Source organism: Haemaphysalis longicornis, unplaced genomic scaffold (genome assembly GCF_048455015.1).
Source record: "Haemaphysalis longicornis isolate Haplotype H1 unplaced genomic scaffold, Haemaphysalis longicornis Haplotype H1 scaffold_1, whole genome shotgun sequence".
In the NCBI taxonomy this organism is placed as follows: Eukaryota; Metazoa; Arthropoda; class Arachnida; order Ixodida; family Ixodidae; genus Haemaphysalis; species Haemaphysalis longicornis.
This window is the reverse complement of record NW_027526203.1, coordinates 382,618,228-382,642,512: the sequence shown is the minus strand read 5'-3', so window position 1 is coordinate 382,642,512 and position 24,285 is coordinate 382,618,228. Positions and strand designations below refer to the sequence as shown.

The window sequence follows — 24,285 nt, the reverse complement described above, 5'->3', positions numbered from 1 at the left end:
GTGACACGTGAAACGTGTACGGCGCTGCGCTTTCTCGGAGTCCGAGCTACCGCGATGGCGCCTTCTCGGCGCGGAAAAAATTGCGCCAGCGAAATACGATCAGTTTCGACCGCGCTTTACGTATGGCGGTCGAACTAGATAAGCTGACAGTGAAAGCGTCTTTTTGTACGCTCCTTGAATAAACCGCCGGCCACATATTACGGCCTGCGTAAATTCCAATTAGTAGTCCTGCACGGCTCCCCCGGGTCCAAAGGCAGAGCTATGCGGCGCTTACGGATTATGAACAGCGGCTTCCGACGAACGGATGATCGCAAGGTAATTACCCCTTTGCCTTTCACGGGCGATAAGGCTCTAATCCGGCGTGGGCACGCATTACCGATACCAACATCGGCGCGCGAAGAACTGAATCTAAGCGGGTCGTTTTGCGTAGACATCTTGTTCCTTTTGCCGCTTCCTACCCGGGCTGTAGCTTGCGGAAGCTCGGGCGTTCGCCATCGTAGATTATTGACTTCTCTATTGCGCACCAATGTAGAGCACGTCTTTTCCAAAACGAAGCTGAAAACATGGTGGCCGGCTGTGAAGCGTTAGGAAAGCAGCCTGTCTCGCAATGTATAAAAGCTGTCGTCTGTGTTTTTTAAATAAAATGAGCTCACGTGAAGTTTTGATTCACATTTATTACGTGCTCAACCACCGTAGAACGGTTTATTTGAGGAAAACATTTATAGATGTTTCGCCCATGCGCCATTGCCATTCTCAACTTTTGTGACGTCACAAGCCGAGGTACCCAAAAGTGTACGTGCTGTCGACACCCGTTTTCACTTTTCTGGCGTTTTGTGCCTTATTAAAGAACTGCTATTCGCGGGGTTGATGTATTTAGATTCCTGGCACGGTAATCTATCGATACATGTTCATTTTTACCCTTCAGTATCCCTTTAACAAGTTATGAAAATCCACCAACTCATCGTATTCGGCACTACTCCAGGACTGTCTAATTCGTCACACTCACTGGTTCCATGCTGACTCCCGCTTCCACAATGGCTGGAAAGATATTCCGGCAACAGAGAAGCTAGAGAATAAGAAATCGATCACAACGCACCCCGCAGTGCAGTGCACCCTAACGTGTGGTTAGGGCTTAATTAACAGACTTGCAAGTTCAGGGAATTGGAGAGCTGTGAAGCTGTGTCCTCCGATTTGTGTCTATTGTTCGCGCTATGGACATGGCGTCAGGTGGCAAAAAAGCTTAGACGGGGTCATTTTGGCACCTAAAATTCTTCCTTGAGATGCACTATTCGTGACTTTCGAGAAGGAAACGTTGCGATATGATATTGTTTAGGGTTTCGAGTTCTACAGTTATGGCCGCCTAAATGGAGCAGTCAATAGGGTCTTCTCGGGGTGATCGCTAACCCATAAGCTTAAAGATTCCATGAGCGCGAGATATTGATCCCCTTGCCTTGATCAGAAAAACTTCCAGTTCTTATTTTAACAGCTGCCTAAATGAGGATGTGCGGAAACAGAAACTTTGAAATAGTGAACTTTACAAACCGAGGATGGAAGTAAACGAAGCTGCGCTGAAACATGGGCGAGATTCCCAAAGTGGTTTGTATGCACAACTGTACGACTATTAGCCACCGCCTTGCCTTGCCTTCCAGTATCGCCAGAAAGCCCGGCTCTAAGCAAAGATACAATTCAATTACGAACAGTCCTTATGCACGATCAGTTTTCTGAATCCAGCCCCAGATTATTAGCTTTGTTTTTATTGATGCTCCGTCTGCTGGTTCCAGATTAGCAAACGTCACTGAGAAGGCTGCAGGTCCCTTGAAGCGCAATAGTAAAATGAAGCATTTCGTAGTTCAAGGTAAACCAAGATGCGTTTAAAAACGCTACCTTGGTAAAAAAAATGTTTTAACCTACATGGCCACAGGGACGACCGCCACCCACCGTCCTCTTGTCACTACGGGTAAGCCTTTCTTGCGACACAGAATGGAGGTTTTGCGTGACGGGAAAAATATACGGCTCTCCACTTGGGATTATATATCTCCGACGGGGCAGGCTTGTGTTTCCAAGCGAACATTGCCCGTACGGTCTGGGTACCAACCTCGGCAGGCCCTCTGCAGTCTCGCGGGGAAGCCGATTCGAGGCCCCCAAAAGCCAGGCTACGGCGGGGCTCTGTTGGGAAGCATCAGGATAGGCTGAGCGGTGGAAAGAACGGCCCAGAGGTGCCTGCTATTCGTCCGAGCCGCGTCTCGAAACACTCCCTTTCGTCCGGGAGCGTAAACACGGCCCGTCCGGCACCTCCCGGTCGCCCTTCCCCGCCCGCGCAGCGCTTGCGGCAGCCGTGCGCGAGCAGAGCCACTTGGTCGAGCCGAGTGGCGCACAAGTGGGCAGCCCGCGAGTGTCCGGACCGCGGCCAAGTGCGATGTTGGCCAGCTCAGCGACGCCCTTCTCCGTCAAGGACATCCTCAACCTGAGCGACAGCGGCGTGGACGAGCTTGACCCACAGGCGCTGCTGTACCAGGCGCAGAGCCTCGAGAAGGCCTTCTTCGAGGAGGCCTGTCACGAGGGCCTGCTCGACGCAGCCCTGGCCGCAGACGCCCTGCTGCTGCCGGCCGACTCGGCGGCAGCCGGCGGCCAGGGCGGCGCACCGCACTTGTGCCTACCGTACCACGCCGCCTGCTTCGACGCCGTGGGGCTCGAGTCCGCCGGCTACGCGCCGCACGACGACTGCTCGCTCCCGCAGGCCCACCCTTCACCCCATTTGGCGCAGCAATGCGCTGCAGCTACCAGAGCAACTGAGCTTCTCAGCCAGCAGTTCACCAACGATGCAAGTAAGCCACCATAACAAATGCTCTCGGTCGCTGTCTCGGCGCCTTGTTCCCTTGGCGACGGTTGCAGCCCCACTGCCACAGTGACTTTCGGCAGCACCTGCCAATGTCGCGCCGCGACGAGTGCACTCGTCGCGCCGCGGATTTGCCACGCGCATGGTTTTCGCAGTATGCTTATTGCAGGAGGCAGCGAGTACAGCAATTTTGTCTTTTTGCTGTGGCTCCTCGTCATACACCAATATGGCCCTGTACAGGTTCACTGAAATTTCTCTCAGATTACACCAACATTCCCGAAAATTTGCCACGTACTAATATCGCCTGAACCTCCCATTATTGACGCTCTTTCATTTTCCAAAATATGAACGTATCGTCACAGGCCAGTGCTTAGTGTTCTAAACACTAAAGCTTAAACAGCACGTAGGCCATTATTTTTCCCAGACTGGAGGCTTCGGTTAGATCTGGATTATTGAAGAGGGAAATACCAGTGCTGGCACGCAGGGAAGATTCACTTGGCGTGAGTGACAGCTGTGTCTTGTGCCTGCAGGCCCATCTTTTTTTCCTTCTTTTTAGTGGAGTGTTCCAGATCAGTTGCGAGAGAGTTCTTTACAGTCAATTTGCATTGTGTATGGCGGATCTGTACGTGCAGTAGACACTAGACCATGTAGCACTGGTACATTAATTTATGGTTTAGTTATTACCGTACAGGTATTCTCACGTTGATAGTAACGGACACAAAAGAAAGATCTTACTCCAAGGCGGAGATCTAGCCTTTTTGTAAGAGAAAAACTTCGGGCTCAAGACTAAATGCTGATGAAGTCTTTATTTGAAGTTCAGTAGGCATGCCAGGGCAATGGTAGATTCTTACAATCACTAGAAAAGTAAAAACAAAAACAAAACAAAGGCAAATATTTTTTATCGCCGCATCAGGCGACAAATTTCATGCCAGCGTATTATTAAAGTGTTGCAAACACGGGTGGCGTTGTCAGTAACACCTATCATTGAGAATGTAAACGAAGACTTGGAAAGACAATGGGGCAACCGCCGCCCGTGTTCCTTCATGTAGCTTGCCACCCCATTTAGGCACCGTACGACACCCCACAAAGGACCATGCAGTATACTTCAAATTATTTAACGCTAACATACTTGCTTCACTATTCCTAGCGTTCATCTTGTTGGGGGATCTTAAGCATTAAGAAAAATCTAAAATATTCGAGATGTTAGGCATGCATGCTGGTTGGCTTGATGGCTTCGGTTGCCGCTTGCGGGAAAAGCCGCGCACTCTTACAAATACCATAATTTTCATTTTTTTTTTTGCTGCCAAATAGTATATATTGTACGAACACTGAAAAGTCTGACTTCTGAATCACGTAAAGATTACATGTCAAATGCTAAAGCGAAAAATTGTCGTTTTAACCCACACAAACAACACTTATACTAAGAGAGTTTCAGATTAACTTCGACCGACCGGGGTTTTTTTTAACCCCTATCAGGGAGCGAGCATATGGACTCGTCTCGTTTTTTTTTTTTTTTTTTGTCTCCACCAGAAAAAAACCCCTGCCACAACCGTCTCGTTTTCGACTCACTGACCTAATGTGTATCAGCAGTACACCCAACTGCGCCAGCCCGCGCGTAGAAAGTTGTGGGGACGAAAAAAAGCTAAACATAATCGCAATAACAGGCTGCAAGGACACACCTGCCTGCTGTTAATCGCATTAAACGTATATGCCACGATTTGTAGACTGGGCAAATTTCCGCGTCTGTCAACTACTAATTTGACTTCAACTTGGTGAACGGCGGGGAGATTTACGTCCTTGTTGTGAACCTAAACAATGCGCCCCAATTAGAAACTAAAACTGGCGACAAAGAATATGGCAAACTTGTAAGCACCACAAAAAATTCTATTTTAGGGAAGTTGCAAAAAAGGAAAAAAGAATTGGTCACTAAATTCACAATAACTAAGTAATTTCTAATGCAATAGCATTGGTAAGGTTTGTCTGGAGCCTGCAGTCGTTTCTACCTGGTTGAGACACGGTCCTTTCTGAACTTCCAAAATGCGCTGCATAAATCTCAGATTTAATTATATTTACGTGCCTCATATAAAATTCCAAAATGTCAAGAAAAAATCGCCCCAATCCACCCCGTGAATGTGGTTGGAAAGCAAAGCTGTAAACGGCACCCATAACGATTACCCATGTGACGTCACTTAAATTCACTCACATCGCTCTACAAATAGCAAAACCAGAGAGAAGTGAAATGCACTTAGCCACACCATTTATTACTTCGAAGAGATATTCTTGTTAAGGTTAAATCAATGCACGAAGCATGAACGGTGTTTGGTTTAGTTGTACTGGTGTAGCACAAGAGTGGAAACTTTTTTTATAAAATTAAACTAAGCGCCGACCCGGTGTTAGACGATCTGTCTTCTCGTCTCGGCGCCGCGGACGAAGGCGACGAGATTTGCGGCAGAGAAGGAGGAGGAGGAAGAAATACTTCTGTTCGGATTTCTGAACGGCCCAGAGTGCAAGCCTGGGGAGTGATTCCTTCTTCTGTGGGGCCCATATGCAGTCCGCGTGGCCTGTGTTCTGTTGACGGTAGTTGACAGAAATAGAGGAGGGTGCTCAGGGCTAAAGTAGCACACCCCAATTACGCGGCGGAGTGTTCCTACTTCTGAGCAAAATTTACATTCAGCGTCGTAGCGATTCGGATACATTAAGTGAAGACGCGTAGGCTGTGGGAAGGAGCCCCGATTGTATGATCCGTAGGGTAGTTTGTTGTTCTCTGGAAAGGTCAGGGTAAGGAGAAGGTACGGTCTGTCTCAGAAGGCGATAATGCTGGGTTATCTCCCTGAACGTGACAAGCAGGTGACTGCCCTCGTGCGGCTCCATAGCACGGGAGGTAAAAGCGCCGGCCTGTTGGGTGGGCGTATTTGTTGCCCTCCATTTAAGCGTGAGGGGGTGTCCAGATGAGCTGAATGGAACCGTTTGGGGAGTGGTTTTTTAGCACGCGAAGTGTAGGTCAGGACACCCAGCACTACTGGTAATTCCAGTAGGCTTGCTGGGAATCGATGACTACCCTCCGAACCCCTGGTTGAGCGAGAGCCAAGGTGATGGCTGCCTCTTCTGCTGCCGTCATTTCTTGGGTCCTAAGCGAGGCACACGCCAGGAGGTTGGTTCTGGAGGTAGCCACGATGATGGCGTATTGCTGCCGTCGATGTTAGGAGGCGTCTGTGTAGATAACTGCATGATCCCCACCGAGGATGGTGTTTAGCGCTTGAGCCCGTGCTTTTCGGTGACCCTCGTCATGTGAGGGGTTCATATTTCTAAGCAAAGGGAGCATCTTTAGTTTTACTCGCCAAGAGTCTGGGAGTACGTCAAGCGGAGTGACATTCTGGGCTGCCCAGCCAATCTGGTGAAGCATGCGGTTACCCATCGCAGTTCTGAGTCGGACCTTCTGGTTAGAAAGATGGCCTTGTATCAGCTCTTCCAGGGTGTTGGGAGCCCCGTGCTAAGCAGCCTCTGTGTGGACGCACTCATGAGAAGACCAATGGCCTGCTCGACCGCCTTTCTAATCATTATATAAAGCATCTCTATGTCTTCCTTGTCGAGAAGAAGACAGGGGGTTGACGTAAGTAACTCTCGAGAGGACAAAAGCTTCAATTAATAGAAAGGTACCGGATTCCTTTAGGCCTCGCTTCTTGGTGGCAACTCGCCGGTTCATGTTTATGATTTGATTAATTTTATTTTTGAGGCGCTGCAAGGAGACGTCACTCTTGGTGTTATCCTCGAGATGTAGGGCCAGGATCTTGATGCTGAGGCTTGGAGTGATGGCCTGGCCCTCAAGGAGTATTTGAATGTATTCTTGTTTTGGCGTGAGGGCAGACGACAAGGAGCTGTGATTGTTTACGTGAACACTGGAGGCCACAGGCTTTAGCACATTCGCGTACTAGAAGTGAGACGCCATGCATTGGTGTGAGCTTCCTTTAATTTTTGTAACTCTTAGCACACGAGCAAGGTGTGCACAGGGCCGCTAGACGGGTTTGAGTGGTCGCGTGACGCTTTCACGTGGCATTCAGCGAGAACGCAGAGGGTAAACGCGTATATGTGCTTTATGAGTCCATCCCCTGTCTTCCCTGTGTCCGCATGGGCTCGTAGCTAAATCGGTAAGACAATGGGCTCTCGCTTTCTTAGTCTATTAGTTCCAGGTTCGATTCCCGGCGGTGCCAGTAAATTATTTTATTTGTTCGCTGGAGTTTTCTGGTGACACCAACGGTCGCGAAAGAACCCTTGGGGGGTAGAGGTAAAAAGCTTTGCTTTAAAATAATTAGAGCCCTTCCACTCTGTGAAGAAGAATGATCTGCGATGATGGCGCAGTCCATGGAGCGCACGAAACAAAACACGTTTTCGTGTAATTTGCGATTGAGCACACTTTCTAGCCAATTAGCGAAATGAAATTTAGACGAACCCCAGCTTTATTCTCGGAGATAAGCATAGAACTTACTGTTTGACTGCAGCGTCATAGGCATCTCACTATTTCTGTAACACACCGACCCAATCCGCTAGATTATTGAGAGAACACCGGACAGGTCGTATTGGGCCGTTTGACGTCCACGTTTCCACCCGCCAGCTCAACGGACAAGGTCGCGGGTTCGATTCCCGGCCGCGGCGGCCGCTTTTCTGAGGGAGGCGAAAAGCAAAAACGCCCGTGTGTACGAGATTTCGGCGCACGTTAAAGATCCCCAGGTGGTCAAAATCAATCCGGAGCCCTCCACTACGGCGCGTCTCATCGCCTGCGTTGCGTCGGCGCGTTAAACCCTACGGCCACACACACACAACGGGCATTCCATAAGAAAGGGCATGAAAGCTATAGCTGTGATTGAACGCCCGCCTCCCAACCATTGCTCGCATAAACCGGCAATCGGTTATGTGCGTGACCTTATAAGTGAAAGAAACCGTCGAAAATGTTGCTCTGAAAGTCCTTTTAAGCTGAACAAGTCATAATGGCCCACGTCGGCGTTCCAAGCGGGAAAGTTGCTGTTCATCCGGGAGATTCGCAGCTACTCGACGAGGTGGAATTTGAGGCAGTAACGGCAGCGTTAGCGCTTTCTGTTGTTTTCGCTCCCATTCACGCTTCTGTTCGGCCGGACGCTTCAATTCCCGCTCTTCTTCTTTCAAGCGAACGACATGCGTCCGTCCCACAGCAAGTTAAAACCTGTAAAGCCTCAAGCTATATTTTAGCGAAAAAACATGTGACCGTCCATTTCCCTCCCTTGTCGCAGGCCTGCTACTCTCTGTGTAACACACCAACCAAGACCCAAACCGCTCTATTGCGGCGGACAGCTGATAGGGCGCATCGAGGCATGAGACTTCCACGTTTAAATCTCCCACCAGCACAACGGCCATGTCATCAGCAGCGGCATGAAGCCCAGCTGTGCGTGAACGCCCCCGTCCTTCCTTCGCCATCCCGTGCAGGCATAAACCGGCAACCGGTGATAGGGGCATACTTAGGTGTGAAATACGCCGGGGACAACGTCGCTCGGAAAGCCTTCCAAGCTGTAGAAGAATTGTGGGCCCACACCGGCGTTTCAAATGGGAAAGTTTCTCTTCAACCGCGAGGAATTCGCACCTACTCGGCGAGGTGGAATTTGAGGCGGCAAAGGCGGCGGCGGTTTTCGGTTGTTTTTACGCCCATTCGCGCTTCCGCTGATTCTCCGCGGTCATCTGATGACGCCGCTACCGCTGTTGGCAGCCGATTGTGCAACTTTGTGAAAGAGGCATCTGTGATGGCAAGGGGAATAACACTTGTGAAAAAGAGGCCGGCGGTGGCGAGGAGGAGCCCTGGTGCGGCGCCGAGTACAGCGGCTTCACCAGAATGAAAACTGGAGGGGGGGTCAGTCATATACAAACAGTTCCACACATTTTTTGGCATGTGATAGCACCTTTACAATCTTTGTTAATGAGATTTCGACTTTACGAAGCCTTATGGTTTAAAGGGACACTGATGTGAATTTGTCAAACATCATCCGTGTCTGTATTACATAGGCCCGCTCAAATAAAGATACTTTTCGTCGTTTATCTTTAAAACAGTAGTAATTTATAAGGGCGGAAAGAAGGAGAAATATTATGCGTCGTCTGCGGCGGCCGCGATGATTGCAGCACTGACGCGCAGTATTGTTCCAATTTGATTGGGCGATGCTGAAGTTTCTAAAGTTCGTGCATATCCACTTGCAGTTGTGTCAATGATAATTCTTAAAGGAAGAACACTACTTAAATTTGCAACAAGCATAAAAATCCTAATGCAGTTTTGTGATTTGTCTGAAAGTTGTCCCCATCAGTTTCGGTTTCCGTCCCCGGCAACAACATGCTCCTCGTCATATTCTTGGTCGCACATTCTGAATAACTCAGGAATCGGATACTGCGCTTCTAAAATGTTTTCGCATGCAGAATGGGGAGGATAAGCCTGTCAGCGCCACTTAGGTCGAACAAGAATCGTACGGTCGCTGCCAAATGGCGAATCAAATAGTACGCAGTGGCTGAACGCTTCCGCGTCATCGGAGACGCTCGAAACAGCGTCACCTTTAGAGGTCGCCTAGCTTCTCTTTGTCGTAAGAGGCGCGTTTTCACCAAGCTGACAGTCGGATTATTCGGCACTGTCTCTGCGAGCTGTCACTGGCCATTGCACACCGCGTCGACCGGCAGTGTACCGGGTATACTGACGTCACTGTAGCTGCCATGTTGGAGAGCTGCATGCACTGTGAAAGGATGTGAAGTTATCTGGGGCTGTTATCTGTCGAGCAGCGCTAATAAAACTGAGGGTAGTGCACCGGAAAGGGTAGTACGTGGTGATGTCATGAGCAAGCTGTGTGTACTGCAACGGCGAAAACTCGCAGTGCGTCAATATCCGCACGTAACTTGCAGACTCCCTCGTCGAACAATAAAGGTTGCGACGCAAGCTCGTGAATGCGGTGTAGAGAACATTACCTAAATGAAAAGATCATCTGCGAAAAAGAAAAAAAAGTCCCTCGTCTAGGACTGGAACCTCCACAGTTCGGTGTGGACATCGCATGGAGTGGTACCACGGAGTCAAATACATTAGTCAAATACACGGAGTCAAATACGGAGTCAAATAACAAATACATTAGCTAAAGGCTACCGCTTCATGTGGTACATTTCTGTTTATTTATTTCATTAGAGCATTCCGAGCTGCTTATCCGAGCATTAATTGAATAACGCTTGGGAAGTAAGCTCCCCCTAGCACTCATTTATAGCTAATCGCCAGCGTCTGCGATCCTTCAGGCAATAAAAGCGACCGCAAATGTGTGGTCGCCCGTGCGGCCCAGCAGACCGCTAGTTCACCCCGAGAAAAAGTGCTTCTCGTACTGCGATTTTATGCTTTACGACAAAAGCTTCGGTCGATTATAATTCCTTACTGCCTCTACTCCTTAACTACTTCTCCTGACTACCTTTCATTGACCTTATATTTTCTAGAAGCCTACCAGTCGCCCACGCATATGCAGCTGACAACTACACAGAAGCGAAGTCAGTGAAGCGTCGTAAGCCAATATACGGATCGCATATGCGCTAGTGAAAAGTTATTTTAACTTCATTGACTTTGCTAAGCTTAATACAGTCTACAAACTAACACAATAAAGCCATATCCTTCCAGTCGTAAAACTAGCGGGGGACCAGTATTCACCCCTTGATAGATTTCCAACGACCCGCCGGCGGTCGGGTCAGCCGACTGATTTATCGGCGGTTCGTCAAGTATTGTTTTTGGCGCGGTAACGCCAATTCGGAAGAGTATTCGTCATAGGAAACGTCACATGAAATCAGCAAGGAGGATACATAAAGGGGAGCAGCACTTTCGAATTGATTCTTCTAATAAATAAATTCGCCTAAACACACCCAGAGCGGTCTAAACATGGCTTAGGGACTCCATGCTTTAATCTGCACTAGTCCTCTCACAACGTTTACAAATCACCTCAGTATTCCATTAGAGGCAATACACGGAAAGAAAATTACGAAGTCCTGAGGGTGACTTAGTCGTGAGCAAACGTAGGCCGGCCCAACGGGCCATGGAATGAAGAATGATGGGAGTAACACTTAGGGACAGGAAGTTAGCTTCCTGGATCAGGGAACAAACTAAAGTAGATGATTGCGATTCTAACCACCCCCCGATTCTAAGCACCCTCCCATAATTTCGCATAAAAATTTTGGAAAAAAATTCTGCATGTAAATCCTAGCACCCCTTTTCTAAGCAATCATCGCAAGGTGAATTTATATGCGTGTTATCGGGTACAACTTGACGTTTTGACAAGGTCATTTATGAAGTGTTCATATACAAACCACTTCGACGGAACAGAAGGCGACCTGATGTGGGATGCAGAGATCGGTGGCTCAACCGGTGCAAGGGACTCCGAGTGGTAGTGAGGGTGATCGAGTATCTGATGTAAGCAGTCGGTTCACTATCTGCACAATTTTTCCTCTTGAATGTTTTCGAATTGAAACATTATTTCTTGCGTCCGTCTCTTCGAGATACCGCCGCTATAAAGTGCATGTGGGGGGGAGAGGAGAGGGGGGGGGGGGGGAGTGGTTAATTTGTTTTTGGACAGCTGCGCAAAAACGAATAGGGTATCATTATACAGATGCATCAACTTCTATGGTGCGATGACCTAAGTTGACACCTCCCCTCCCCCCCCCCCCCCCCTCAATTTCGATACAAAGGGTTTACCAAAAATAAGCAATCATTCGATTGGGCAGAAACCGGCATATCTTGGAATAACTTTTGGCACAGTAATTGAAATTATTGCTTGCTCATTCCTGTTTACATGCTTTACATTCTAGTTTAAGTTTCCCCCGCCGTTCGTATAACGACTGTCTACTTCTTAATCCCAATCGATAATCTTCGTTAGGGACAAGCTTCTAACTAAGCTTTCACGCAACAGTGCTACATGGCGCAACATTGCCCGTACCCACTCTCCTCGCCTGGATGCCCCGCGTGTCAGCAGCTGCATTACGCCTCCCCAGGCAGCGCCGTTTATTCTAGACAGCATTCAACCCACCCTTACAAATTCGCGCTTGCGCTGGCAATTTCTGGATCAGTGGGTTAACGCGCATGCCTTTCGCCATCGTTGTGCAGCGGTTCGAATTGGAGGGGATGAAAGTATTTTGAGGAAGACCAGACCCATTGGTACTGAAACAATCTAGACGCAGCCAGCATCAATTGGCATGTAGCATGCACGAGCCACAATCTGCGCCACCACAGTGCATCCGCATCGCGAACACCGGAAAACGAGCAAGACGCATCGTGTCTCTCGATCGACCCTGCAACGTGGCCTCGGTGTTTCGGGGCTGATTTTATCGTCCGAACTACTCCATGGTCCCAACAATAAGGCCTCATAGCAGTATTTACGATTTTACCTTATAATAGGGTGTATGTCTGGCTCCAATATAACATTTTATCGCAAGTACATTCCTTGATATGTTCGTTACTCATATTCTGTATCTCACGTGTCCCCATCATGGTCGTCATCATCATCATATTAAATTCTCCTCTGCAAAGATTAATCACGTTCGACATTTCAGGAGGTGGATCCCATGGCCTATCAACCACGCCCAAAACTTTAGTTATATTTTCTAGTTCAAGATCTGTAGACAGGGTTGGGTTTCGCGGAAAGCCCGGAAGTATGAAAGAAGGGAGTCACAAGGGTACCTACACCTAACCCAAACATTTCTATCAATACGGTTAGCATTCTTGGATAGCCTCACCCAGTTTTCGGTAAATCTGCCCGGTGTGGCCCCTTGCACGGAGCCATGTGGGGGTGAATCCTCGTCCAAAGCGTACAGAAGAGAGTGGCGAGGAGGGCAGAAGGAGTAGAGGAGGGGTGGGAGGTGGTGGGGAAGGAGGGTGGAGGGTGTGCAGCGCTGATTGGAGGGATTTGGGTGGGGCGGACAGAGTGGCGAGGTGGGTGGAAAGAATGGAAGGGAAACAGGCGAGGGGGAGAGGGAGGAAAGAGTGATGAAGAGGGCAGAGGAAATTTGGAGGTGTAGGGTGGAAGTTACGTAATGTTGGGTAATTCCCTTCGTCATCAAAGCAATATGAGGGGCTAGTTGGTGTATATTCACATGATGTAATAAAAATGCGCAAGTAAGGAGACGGGACAAGCGAAGCAAGAATGCGCTGTGTGTTGTCTTCCTTCGCTTGTCCCGTCCTTACTTGCGCATTTTTATCACATCATGTCCCTTCGCCATTACAAATCTGTCACACAGTCACGGAATCGCTCTGCTTGCGCAAACACCACCTCATAATACAATGATAGACCCAAGATAACCATGCACGATAGGGTAGGTGCGCGCGCGCAATAACTCACGTGTGGCGGAAGTTCTTCGGTGCCGCTACTTCAGCACTTCAGGTAGAGTGGTGGCTCGTCCAGTGATCAAGTGGGGGTAATGTTGCCCATTGCATATTCCCTACGGCCAATGCAATGCTAATCGCACCTACGTAGATAAACCATTCCTGACCCTCCCCCCCCCCCCCTCCCCCCTTGAAGAAAAAAGTTTTCCCGAGCTTTGGTTTTGTTTTGTTTTCTCGCTTCCTGCTCGCCTTCCTCCGAAATGGTTAACCCAATAAACTTGTATGAACAGCCGCTGCTTACGAGAAAAAAAGGAGAAATATTGAGGTCTTGCGCAGGATTTAATGTGAGAAAAATGATCGTCGTTGTGCAATCAAGGCAAAACGACATGCTTGTAGTGCGCAATATCAAAGTGCAGATGGCATTTCCTGACTTCAGTCGTACGTTAAGGGGGATTCACCTGTTAACCTCTCTGTAGGACTCACTACTTACTCCATGACCCAGACTTAAAAACGATCGTGTACCAATACGAAAGGTTTAAAAATAGACATCAACGTTCACAACGGTGTAGCTTGCTTGATTTTGATATACGTCACGTCTGTACTAAAACAAAAAAATAATACTTTTGCTTGCTAGACGGCTAGCGCCATCTAGTAAAAGGTGTATAAACCAAAATGCTTTTCTGGTAAATTTTTTGTTTGAGTAATTAAGTGATATATTTCTAAACAAAGCAAACTAGGCTGTTAGGAACATTTTTATGAATTTTTACAACGTTTCGTATTGGTACAAGATGCTTTTTAAGCCCGTGCGTCATGAAGTAGTCAGTCGCTCAGTAATGTAATCAGGTGAGTCCCCCTTAAGCCTCTTCGTTGGCCTTTCCCTCCCTTTGATCCCAATAATCAGACATTTATGCGCATTGTGATGATACAGACTAATAATTTAAGAGTGCTCACCTAAATTGACGATGGCTGAAAAAAAAAAACTGCCGTCAATAACACGTCATTTAGCACGTCCTGTTGTAGTGCTGCAACTCCATTTTGTCTGTGCTACCGAAGGACTGCCTTTTTTTTTTTTAACCGCTTTTCTGATGGAGGCGAAAAGTGAAAATTCCCGTGTGTTGGAGATTTTGGCGCACGTTAAAGACCCTCAGGTGGTCAAAATTAATCCGGAACTCTCCACTACGCCGCGTCTCATCGCCTGTGTAGCGTGGGCGCGTTATACCTCAATCAGTGATCAGGATTTCTTTTTAAAATGATTTTTAAACTGCTTCGGCACCACGCACCAAGAAGAAGAGTTCCTTAAGAAAAACGAATACAATTAAAACCCCATCTACCCGAGTCACTGGGAACCGCGAATTATTTCGTTAAATCGAGAACATCGTAAGCTTGGGACTGTCAGTTGACAAGCAGTTGATTCCATAAATTCGATGTCTAAAGGAGGGCGCATTCCGGCAGCCACCGGAGTAAATTCCGGAGAATTTATTTACAATACGGCCACTCTCGCTCAAGAAAATATCGGGTTGGTGTAGAAAAAGGGCTGGCTAACAAGTACATATACTTGAACACGCTCACTTCGTAAAAAAATATACGCACGCACATACACACATAATTACATACATTTACCCGTACCGACGTCTATACTACAAAGCGAAAGTAAATGAAAATCAAGGTGGCCTGATGCAGCTCACGAAACAAGCAAAAAAACCGTTCCAAAAGAAGCCCCCCAATAAACGCAGCGCGACTTTTTTGAGGAAGCCCAAAACAAGCTCTAATTATAATATTACGACAAATCCATCAAATATGACGGGGAAATAAAAAAATGAACGCTAAAATTTGGTATCACAACATAATATAAAGCGGGGAACAAAGGCCCTTATTCAATTTGTATCCTAGTCTCCTATGTAGTCCTCTCACTGCTCAATGCACGTTTGTGAGCAATGGCATCACGCCAGTGCGTAATTACCTTACTTGTTAATTCCTCAAGGTAGGTTTCGTTTCATAGCTACCGGCAGCTACCATGACATCGTAATTACGGCGGCCACGGCGCTCGCCTGCCGGTAATTTAGCAATGCGCTAAAAGTCCGCGGTGAAAATATTAACAAAAATACCGGGCCATCTCCACTAACATGAAACCTGGGGAGGAGTGAAGCATGCAGTGTATAAGGGAATTCTTGACGCCTTGGCGTTTATGCCAACGGAGACGAAACCGTTGGGGGGTACAGGCATACAGCTTCGCTGTAAAAGTCTCTTGTCTTTGGAGAATGAAGCTCTCAAGCGCGAGACAGAAATGAGTGTCCCGGTAGTTTTGTAGTGCGCGTTACGTTCTAGCGCGAAGCGTAAACGAGTTTCCTGGTGTTTTAGTACCATGACTACATGAGACGAACGACGATTACGATGACGACGACGACGGCAGGAGACGCCAACAGCCCCAGCCCCTAAGGGGCTTGGCCCCTAAAATTTGTCGCCATCCCTTCATGCCTCAGTCCCGAGCACTAGCCTAGGCCTCAGTCCCGAGTACTAGCAGCCCTTCGTTCTGCGGTTCCCGCTTCCGGCTGATTGTTTCGTCTGCATAATATTGTCATCACGTGCGGCGCCAAACGGCAAGGTTTAGGCGGCGTCAAGCACCTCACCGTATACATTGGACGTGTACGAGGTCGGCAACCTTTTAAAGAGAACACCTGAAGATGTTTCCAGCTTTGTTACCACAAATAAAAAAAAACCTCACCTCTGCATATGTGATTACTAATTAGCCACTGCCGCACATTCGAAGCCGCGAAGGCCCAGCCGCCTTTTCAATGCCGTCACCATCCCAATCATGGATACCAGCTGCTCCGAATGCATTGCGCCATGGTACGGCATATAGTCGGGGACGAGCTCCAGCATGCACGTTTCGTTCGGATCCGCTATACCGCTCTTTCGCGAACACCAGTCCTCTCTACCACCAATGCCCTCTGAAAGACCTTTAATTTCGTCTGCCAACGACGAGAACCCAACGACACTACATAGACTGCTGCAAAAATGTCGGCGAAGACCAAACAAGCGGTGCCATTTTTAAGCCCGGGTGTCCTGTTCTTAGTTACAACAGACTCAGCGCCACGTCGCACACCCGCACACTACACCCCGCCGAACGTGTGCAGGGGAGCCACCAGCCTGCTCCAACTGCGGTGCCCGAGAACACATTTCTAGCTTTTGTGGGCTGGGACAGCCGCTACCTCCATGTTCTGGGAATCGGGCTTCGATGGGCTTCCGCGGTTCGGTAAGACTTCTCTTTCATCCCCGACTCAAGCATAGACCTTAGCAACTCCCTTCTTCTTGACCATCCGTTACAGTAGTTAAGGCAAAGTAATTTTTTGTACGCATGTTTCCGTGACGACAGTTTGAAATGGGGCGAATCAACCTTAAAAGTGCGCGATGAGCGATGACATGTATACACTTCTCGTGGTCGTATTTCATAGCATGAAGAACTTCCGAGCTCATTTTTAATAAATTCCTCCCATTTTTTTCTTTTTTTTTGTTCGGAACAAAGGCAAAAAATTCTGAATTTGCACCCCCCCCCCCCCTTGCGCCCAAAAACCGTATACATTGAGGGCAAACCGTAGCCATGTCAAAGACAGGAAGACAGACATGCAGACACGCAGCCACACACACGGAACCGACCATTCACTTTGGAAATGAACATGATAACAGGTAATGAAACCTACTACAAACTACCCTTAAATAAGTCTGTAAGTTTTCCCGATATTGACTCGATAAGCACCCAGGCCCATACACTACATCCTACCATCCTAATCCCCTTGTTCTATGCTGCACATGCTGATTCTTTTTGTTGAACTTTGTGTATCCAGTAACACTTAATCAAGTTCCTACATTCGCTTTTTATTTAGGCTCTTAATATGGCCTGTTTGCCACGCTCAGGCCCTATTTAGTTTTACCGCGTTAGCTGTACAATCTGGATTGCCCGGATTTTCTTTCAACGTTTTCGAAAACCTCCAAGCGGGCTTAACTGTGTACTCGCACGCGATGTGGCGAAGCTCACCCATGCCGCCTAGGTAGCGAAGGTTGTATTACTGACATTCTGGAAATGCAATGATTGGTGGGTGATCATAGTGACGGGGCGTTAATTAACAATCGTCAGCTCTTACATAAGTCCGTGATGCTGCGTCTTGATTCTACTTAGTAAATAGTTCATTGAGTGATCTGGCCGTGCGCATTACCCTCTTTACACCACCTGCTGTCGATTCGTTGGTCCCTTCTCCCTTCTCTTACCATTCTTTGTATATGTATTGAGGAATAAGGCAAGAAGGCTTCGTTAAAGGCGAGAAGGCCTTTTTGTTTGGTGAGCCGCAGCCCGAACATGTAAAGCGCCTCTGAACGACGGCGATGATGATCTAGCGCCGGTCGCTTATACGATGTCTGGGCGATGGAAGGAGGCAGTCAGACGACGATGGGTGCTCTGACCAGTAATAAATGCAAGGCAAAGCTCAATACAGAATGGCGCTTGCAGTTGTTTAGGGGCGCTCACAGTATATATATAAAGCGGCTGAAGCGCTTACTGCGGACGATCCTTTGCGCTCATACGTGAAAGTTGACCCATGACATCAGTTTCGGTTGTAAACTACGCGAGTGCTCACGCTGCCCATCCGCATCACGCCCGTGCAATCACTACCGTTAATTTTTACACCGAAGTTGTGTATGGCTAGGGCTCCGTGCATTTTTTTGCGCGGTTTGTAAAAACTCCGCGAGCAATAGCGCCTCACGGCGAAGCCAACTTTATCGCTAATGCTCATCAAAAAACGGTTGCACCCCTTGTTCTACCAAAACTACCTGCTTCCCCTGCATAAAATTACACAAAAATAAGCGGTTAAGACAACTCTATCATAAATGTTAGTGTCATTTATTTGTCGTGAATAGTTAGTACGAAGTGAAGCTGTAAGCGTCAATGCATGGGCATATTTGGGAGGAGTATTATTTATTGTTACTGCAATCCCACATTGGGATTTTGATGGTTATAGAAAACGGCTGTAACTTTTGTTTTGTCGAAATTTTCCGAAATAAATATGAGAATCAGCCGTTAAGACGACTCGAAGTTTACAGACAACATTACATGCATAATTAGGTATAGTTATCCTCCAAAACAGCTCCGCTGGTCTTCCATCTTCACGAGGGCTCAAAATTTTTTCATGCATTATTTACTTTATGCGCACCTGCCGATTATATGCCGAACTCTTCTTGAAATTCATATTCAGAAATGTACATCGTCATGGTTAGCGAATCGGTAATTACGTGGTGAAGAGCCTATTTTTTCTCTCGGCATTTGTTATAGGCCGCGGCTAAAGATACGACGGTTAAAAGTGTGCGGCTTGTTACATTCGCGAAGGCGTCCCCGAACCGGGCTGCGTCGCCTCCGTCATTAAGTGGTAGCGCGGTGTACGCACTTCGGCTTGTCGAAACATGTTGGATGATGGTGGCTTTACGGCATTACACAATGCTTCACCGCACTACACCAAACTTGCAGCTCGCGCGCACAGTCTAGGGACGCCCTGAGTCGTAACAGGCTGTAGAAATAAAGTGAGGGCTCTCAGTGCTATTCCACCCACAAGCAAAGGAAATTGTGGAAAACACGCAAAAAGAACCATAAATGTCCCCCCCCCCCCCCGTCCGCCAAACTAATTCTGAAGCCGACAGAATTCGCCAGTTTGCGTCCAATTAAAGCTTTTGCTGTGGGGCAGATGTTACGGAATAATCACGGATAGCGGATGTCGACGGCTAAAGATGAAGAGGCTGCTCTCCCTCCCTTTCCTCGCAGCTCGATTTCCAACCAGCCAAGGATACTCGAAAGAGAACCCGCGCATTATCGCTCCGCCATTGACTTAAGAAGCTCTCGCATTAAAAGCAGGTACTCGTTCCCAAAATCACAGCGCGAAAAACACGATGACACATAAGAAGCCCGACGGGACAAGCGCCTGTCACATCGTGCTTCTTCTGTGTCGTTGCGTTTTTTGCGCTCTACTTTTTAGAACAGGTATGTACAAACTTGCCTAACAATGTGGTTGATAAAGCAGTGACAGCATACCTGTATAAAACAGGGATTTAATAGTGGTACATTCCCAAAGGCAAAGGTTCTAACTTCACGGAGGGCCTAAAGGAATCATCTCCGAAGAAGTATTCGCTACTAGCATCACAGGACGTTGCTTCGACATTAACTTGACAGCCTGCGATAGAAGTGGCAAATACGAAAGGAAAAGTTGCGATACCATCCCACCCTCCAAACCTACCTCCCCATTCCTCCAAGCCCTCTCTTTCGAAGACTACCGGATGTGGCGCGGACTATAAACCGGCTGTTACGATTCAGTGCGCCACTATTCTGTTCGCGCGTACTGCAAGCTTCGTGCAGTGCTCATTTGCTCTGTGGCAGAACCTACCCTCCTCATGTGCACGTGGTTGGGAAGCCTTGAGGAAGTTAACTCCAAGGCTGTCGAGGCGGCGAAAAGAAGATTAGAATGCTGGTGGACGAAAAGCAGAGAGAGGAATATTGCTTAAGACAGTTACCACCTGTAACAGAAAAAAAAAGTATTTTGTGCCTAATAAGCTTTTTGTGCCTGCCCTTAGCAGCGCTAGTATTAAACTGAGAGTATAAAACATAGGTGTATGTTAGTCCTTTTTGGTAAGACGACACCACCCCGTTAAAAAGGGGAAACTAATAGCAATCATCATCACCTGCCGCGTGGGCGCTTCGCTGTCGAAGACTCAACCTAGGCAGCTGCAAACTGTCCTTCGTGTTGAGACTTGCCCCGACGAAGCGGACGCTGTAGCCGAGATATCCTTCCCGCCTATCTCAAACTCAGCGAGCGCCACTACTGCCGGCTTTCACGAACTCTGGAAATAGGGTTTTGTGTGTTTGTACTATTTTCGGGCCGTGTGCACAGAAGCATGCACTGGGAAAGGTGGGCAGCCGTTACGGCTACTGCACGTGTATACAACCCGCCCTCTCGGTGGATAGTTCAGTTCGTTTTGCAGCTGCGAATCCATGCTGTCACCCTGCCGAGTCAGGCCCGGAAGGGAATCGCTCCTGTATTGCTTCCGCTAATCTTTCGCCATGCAGTAGACCAGTTAAGTTTTCCTTCGGTTTCTTGTTGTTATCACTACCAAGGCAGCAACTTTTGCTGGCCGCTCACCACCATGCTACCTCACATGATGGAGGCGACGGAGCCCGGTTCAGGGTCGCCTTCGCGAATGTAACACGGCCCATGCTATACCTCCACTATGCTCTCACACCTCCCTCTCTTGCGTCACGTATCATTGCTCGGACTGTCAAGCCCCTGCAACCACAACCGACATCATATTCTTTACCCTGCCCCCCCCCCCCCCCCTTCGCGGCTGAGCAGCGGGATAGCACGTTGACCAGCTCGTCTCTGCAGGAGCTGCGCAGCCTGATCCTGCTGGCAAAACTAGCAGTGGCGCGGCATGTCTCTCGGAACTGAACAGGCTTCGCCCGTTTCGTTTATTTTTTGTTCATTGAACGTTTTATTGACATATTGGCTTAGTAGTCGTCTGTTACCGTTGTGGCTTATATTACGTTCAGTTGGGAGCTACTCCGCTTGTGAAATTTAAAGGGTTTAATGACTGGGAAAACTGGACTTCACTGGTCTCTCAACTGGCTCACAAGTGTACTTCCCCAAGTTTCTTTGTGGCGACGTTCCGCAGTGTTACCCATGTGATCCGTTTTGACTATTCAGGGGGGAGGAGGAGGAAAAACATTTTAATGAGCCGTACTATACATCTTTTGTTTACCTGCAACGTGCGGAAGAACCAAAAACACCATGCGCCGTTCGTGACAGCCGCATGAACTGCCTGAGGACGTCACACTCGTTTTCAATGTGTCCTCGCGCTATCTAAGCTTCCCAAATTTATATTTTCTGATATCATAGTTTATATCAACTTCTGATTTTTCACGCACTGAGTTTACAGGTTAACATGTTAAATGTATCCCAGCGCACTTTCTACTTGTTTGTCGTAGCCGGCGTCAACTAATTGGTGGGAAGGAGGATGCGAGCGAAACGGCCCTTCCGAACGTGCTTTTCTCGGTAAAAAAATGCGCGTAAATCGCCTCCCAAAATTCTCAGAACATGGTATACGCATTCTAGAAGGGTAATTCATTGCGTAATCTTTACAATTCATTTCAGAGCATGTACCCTTAGGCACTCCTGCAAGGGTACGTTCTTCTGTTTATATGCTGTCTATTTCACATTTATCCCCCCCCTCCCCCCGAGGGGGGGGAGGGGGGGATAAATGTGAAATAGATTCGTTGTTTTCCGCCACCAAGGGAATCACGCAACGGTCACAAAGACTTCATCTTTCGACCATGTTACAATGTGCCTGAACGATCAGTGGTATCCTCATGACTGTTTTGCATTCAGGACGCCCCTCTTTTAATTAGGGGGTGTGTCGTTGAGAAAATTGTGAAAAAAACCCCCAACTTGCGGCGTTGACCTCTTTAGCTGTCTCCTCCCTCTCCCTGATATTGGTGAGCGAATTGTGTTTCTCGATATAACCTGGCAGACCCTGCCTCGGTTCTCACACGGATTCCTCGCGAAATTTGGCTATAGTAGTCAACAACTCGGTACATAAAACTAATCTTTAACTAAAACTCAAATAAACCCCTTCCCTTCGCGATCTCCCCGCAGGGAACGAACCCTCTCCTGGTGCTCATAAGCTGGGCGCAGCAGAACAACGCTTCGCGGCCTGAGAAAGGCGGGAAGTGCGTCGGCGCCTCTTGAAGAGTCGGATAGATCTTTTTACACGCTTACGCACAGTGGCAGCTGTGTTTGGGCAAAATGCGGATAATCGCCTCTCGCTGCTGGCACGGCCGATCTCTCGCGCACAAAGGCCTGCGGCCGCAGAGAAGGCGCGCGCCGAGCGTCCCCTCTCGAGCAAAGCGGCCGCCCGAAGAAAGCGCGCGTCCAAGCTCCGTCATTGTGCTCCGCTCACGGTCGCAGCTCGAGGCACAAAGCCCGTGCCGCCGCAGTTCCTGGCGAACCGCGGCTGTTCTTTGCTGTTCTTCGCCCTAAGTTCGAATATAGCGCCACTCTGGCTGTTGTTTGTTTCATCCAATCATGAGCGTGCAAGCAGAACCGCTCCGTGGTGCGCGATGACAAGCAGACTCCCTCGTCCGCGAATTAGTAGTTTTGGAGAGGAAGAGAGCCAGAGTGAGTTTATTGGAAGGGAGGGGAGGTGCGACAGAAGGTTGCTCGTCTCGAAAACTAACAGCCTGGGCACACCAAAAATAGTCCAGGTATTGTTTCCCCGAAGAGTGGATAAAACGCAGGGCAGCGCACACTTTATGGTCGCGAATTCTGAGGCAAAATGTCCCGCGCGGTTTTCTGTTCATTTGACAAGTTGTGATGACAGACGTGCGGCGCGGACGAGCATCGACGAAGACCCGCAGCAGCACCATGACATCAAATGGTGTTCAGGCCAGAATAGCCTACACGAGTGTAAGCGTCAAAATGTCTGTGTCGCTGCTCGCGCGCAGCCTACACCCCTCACGCGGCAAAAGCTCTTACACACGCAAGGTCGCCAAAGCAACGGGCAACCCACTCTGCGCTACCATTCACTTCCTTTCCTTGCCCCGATAATGGGCTAAATTAAACTATTGCTTTTCTAGATCAGAACGCGCAAATTAAACACAGTGACTAGCAGAAGAAAATTTGCATGGATCACAAAGACACTTCTTCTTACATTAGAGACGAAGTAAATGAATTAATTTATTCTCAGTCATGGTGAAATAATGTGGAGCTTGTGGCATTCTTACACCGTATTGTTCTTCCACCGGCTTAAAGTTAAGGAAGATAGTTAACTTTGGTAAACCATTTAGCAAGGCGAAAAAGCCTTCGTGGCGCCTTATTTTTGAGCTAAGCTTGGCACAATATAACGTCGTTACTGCTGACCTTCAAGCAGGGCCGGCCTTACCTCTTTCGGCGCCCTGTGCGAACTGTTGCCAAGGCGTGCCCCCCCCCCGTCAAACTAATCTTCACAGTGAAGCTGTCTATGGCTAGGATACAGCCGACCGTCTGCGGCTACAGAGCGACGTAGACAAGAATACCACGCGAGCGTAGCGCCATTTTGTTGCGCCCACCCAAATCCCTGGAATCGTAAAACTCTGCGCCACACCTTCAGCGTACGAAAACAATCATAAATTATTAGAAACTTCCGGGAGCCTTCATATTTTTATATAATATGGCTTATATTGCACCTAGCAAAATGTCTTCTCAACAATAATTTTGTGCTTAGAGGTGAAGACAGCTTCAATTACCCTATAATTGCAAGATGGCTTTTTCACACTGTGTGTTGCACCGTGAAGCATGGTAGTGTACGGAGGGATTATGATTACAGGAAAAGGCTATAACTCCCGTTTCATTGAAACTGTCCCAAAATCAATTATACGAGAACTAGCCGCCAAGGCGCCTCTACCATTACGCGAAATTTAATTTGCGTTTAAAGATTGCATACTTCACGGTGAAGTTGTAAATATAGGGGAATTCCCGACTGCTGTCAATACACGGGCTCGCTCCTACGGGAGGGAAACGGACAGCCCATGCATGTCCGCTGGAATAAATCTCTAGTCCATCCAAGTTTCATTCAAGTAATTAACTTCGCAAAACAACCGTGCCTTGTTGTGTATACCGCTTGGACTGCGCCCCGGTAAAAGCATATTGTCGCTCACGTTGAGGCTGGGCATTACAGCTTCGCCAGTCATCCTTCTACACAGAGCGGAGGGACACTGAATTTCTTTTATAAAGCGAAAACTTTCTTAGTGGGAATGCATTTCCCTAGAGGGTTGATGGCCGACCGAAAATGTCGCGTAAAAAATAAAAATAAAAGTCTTAGGGCCTTTGTATTTTCATATGACAGCTTAAGTTGCTCCTAAAAATGCCTTCCCAGCATTGCGTTTACCTTTAGGGGTAAAGCTGACTTCCCGCACTGCCTGCTCTGCAGTGAAGCATGGCCATCTACGAAGAGAGTATGATTACAGAAAACGGCTCTAAATCTTGCGTTATCAAAAGTATCCCGAAAGAAATTACGTGACAATAACCCGCTTAGACGACTCTCCATGCGC

At 48.1% G+C, this 24,285-nt stretch overlaps 1 protein-coding gene across 1 annotated transcript in view; it reads left to right on the top strand.

The window, feature by feature from the left end:
• The first annotated feature begins 2,329 nt into the window (after window positions 1–2,329).
• The window catches only part of LOC144155210 (homeobox protein Nkx-2.5-like), a 39,525-nt gene continuing 17,569 nt past the window's right edge, over window positions 2,330–24,285 (top strand). The window contains exon 1 of the mRNA XM_077686518.1: window positions 2,330–2,825. Within this exon, the coding sequence (XP_077542644.1) occupies window positions 2,417–2,825 (409 nt within the window). The 5' untranslated portion in view covers window positions 2,330–2,416. The remainder of the gene's footprint in view (window positions 2,826–24,285) is intronic.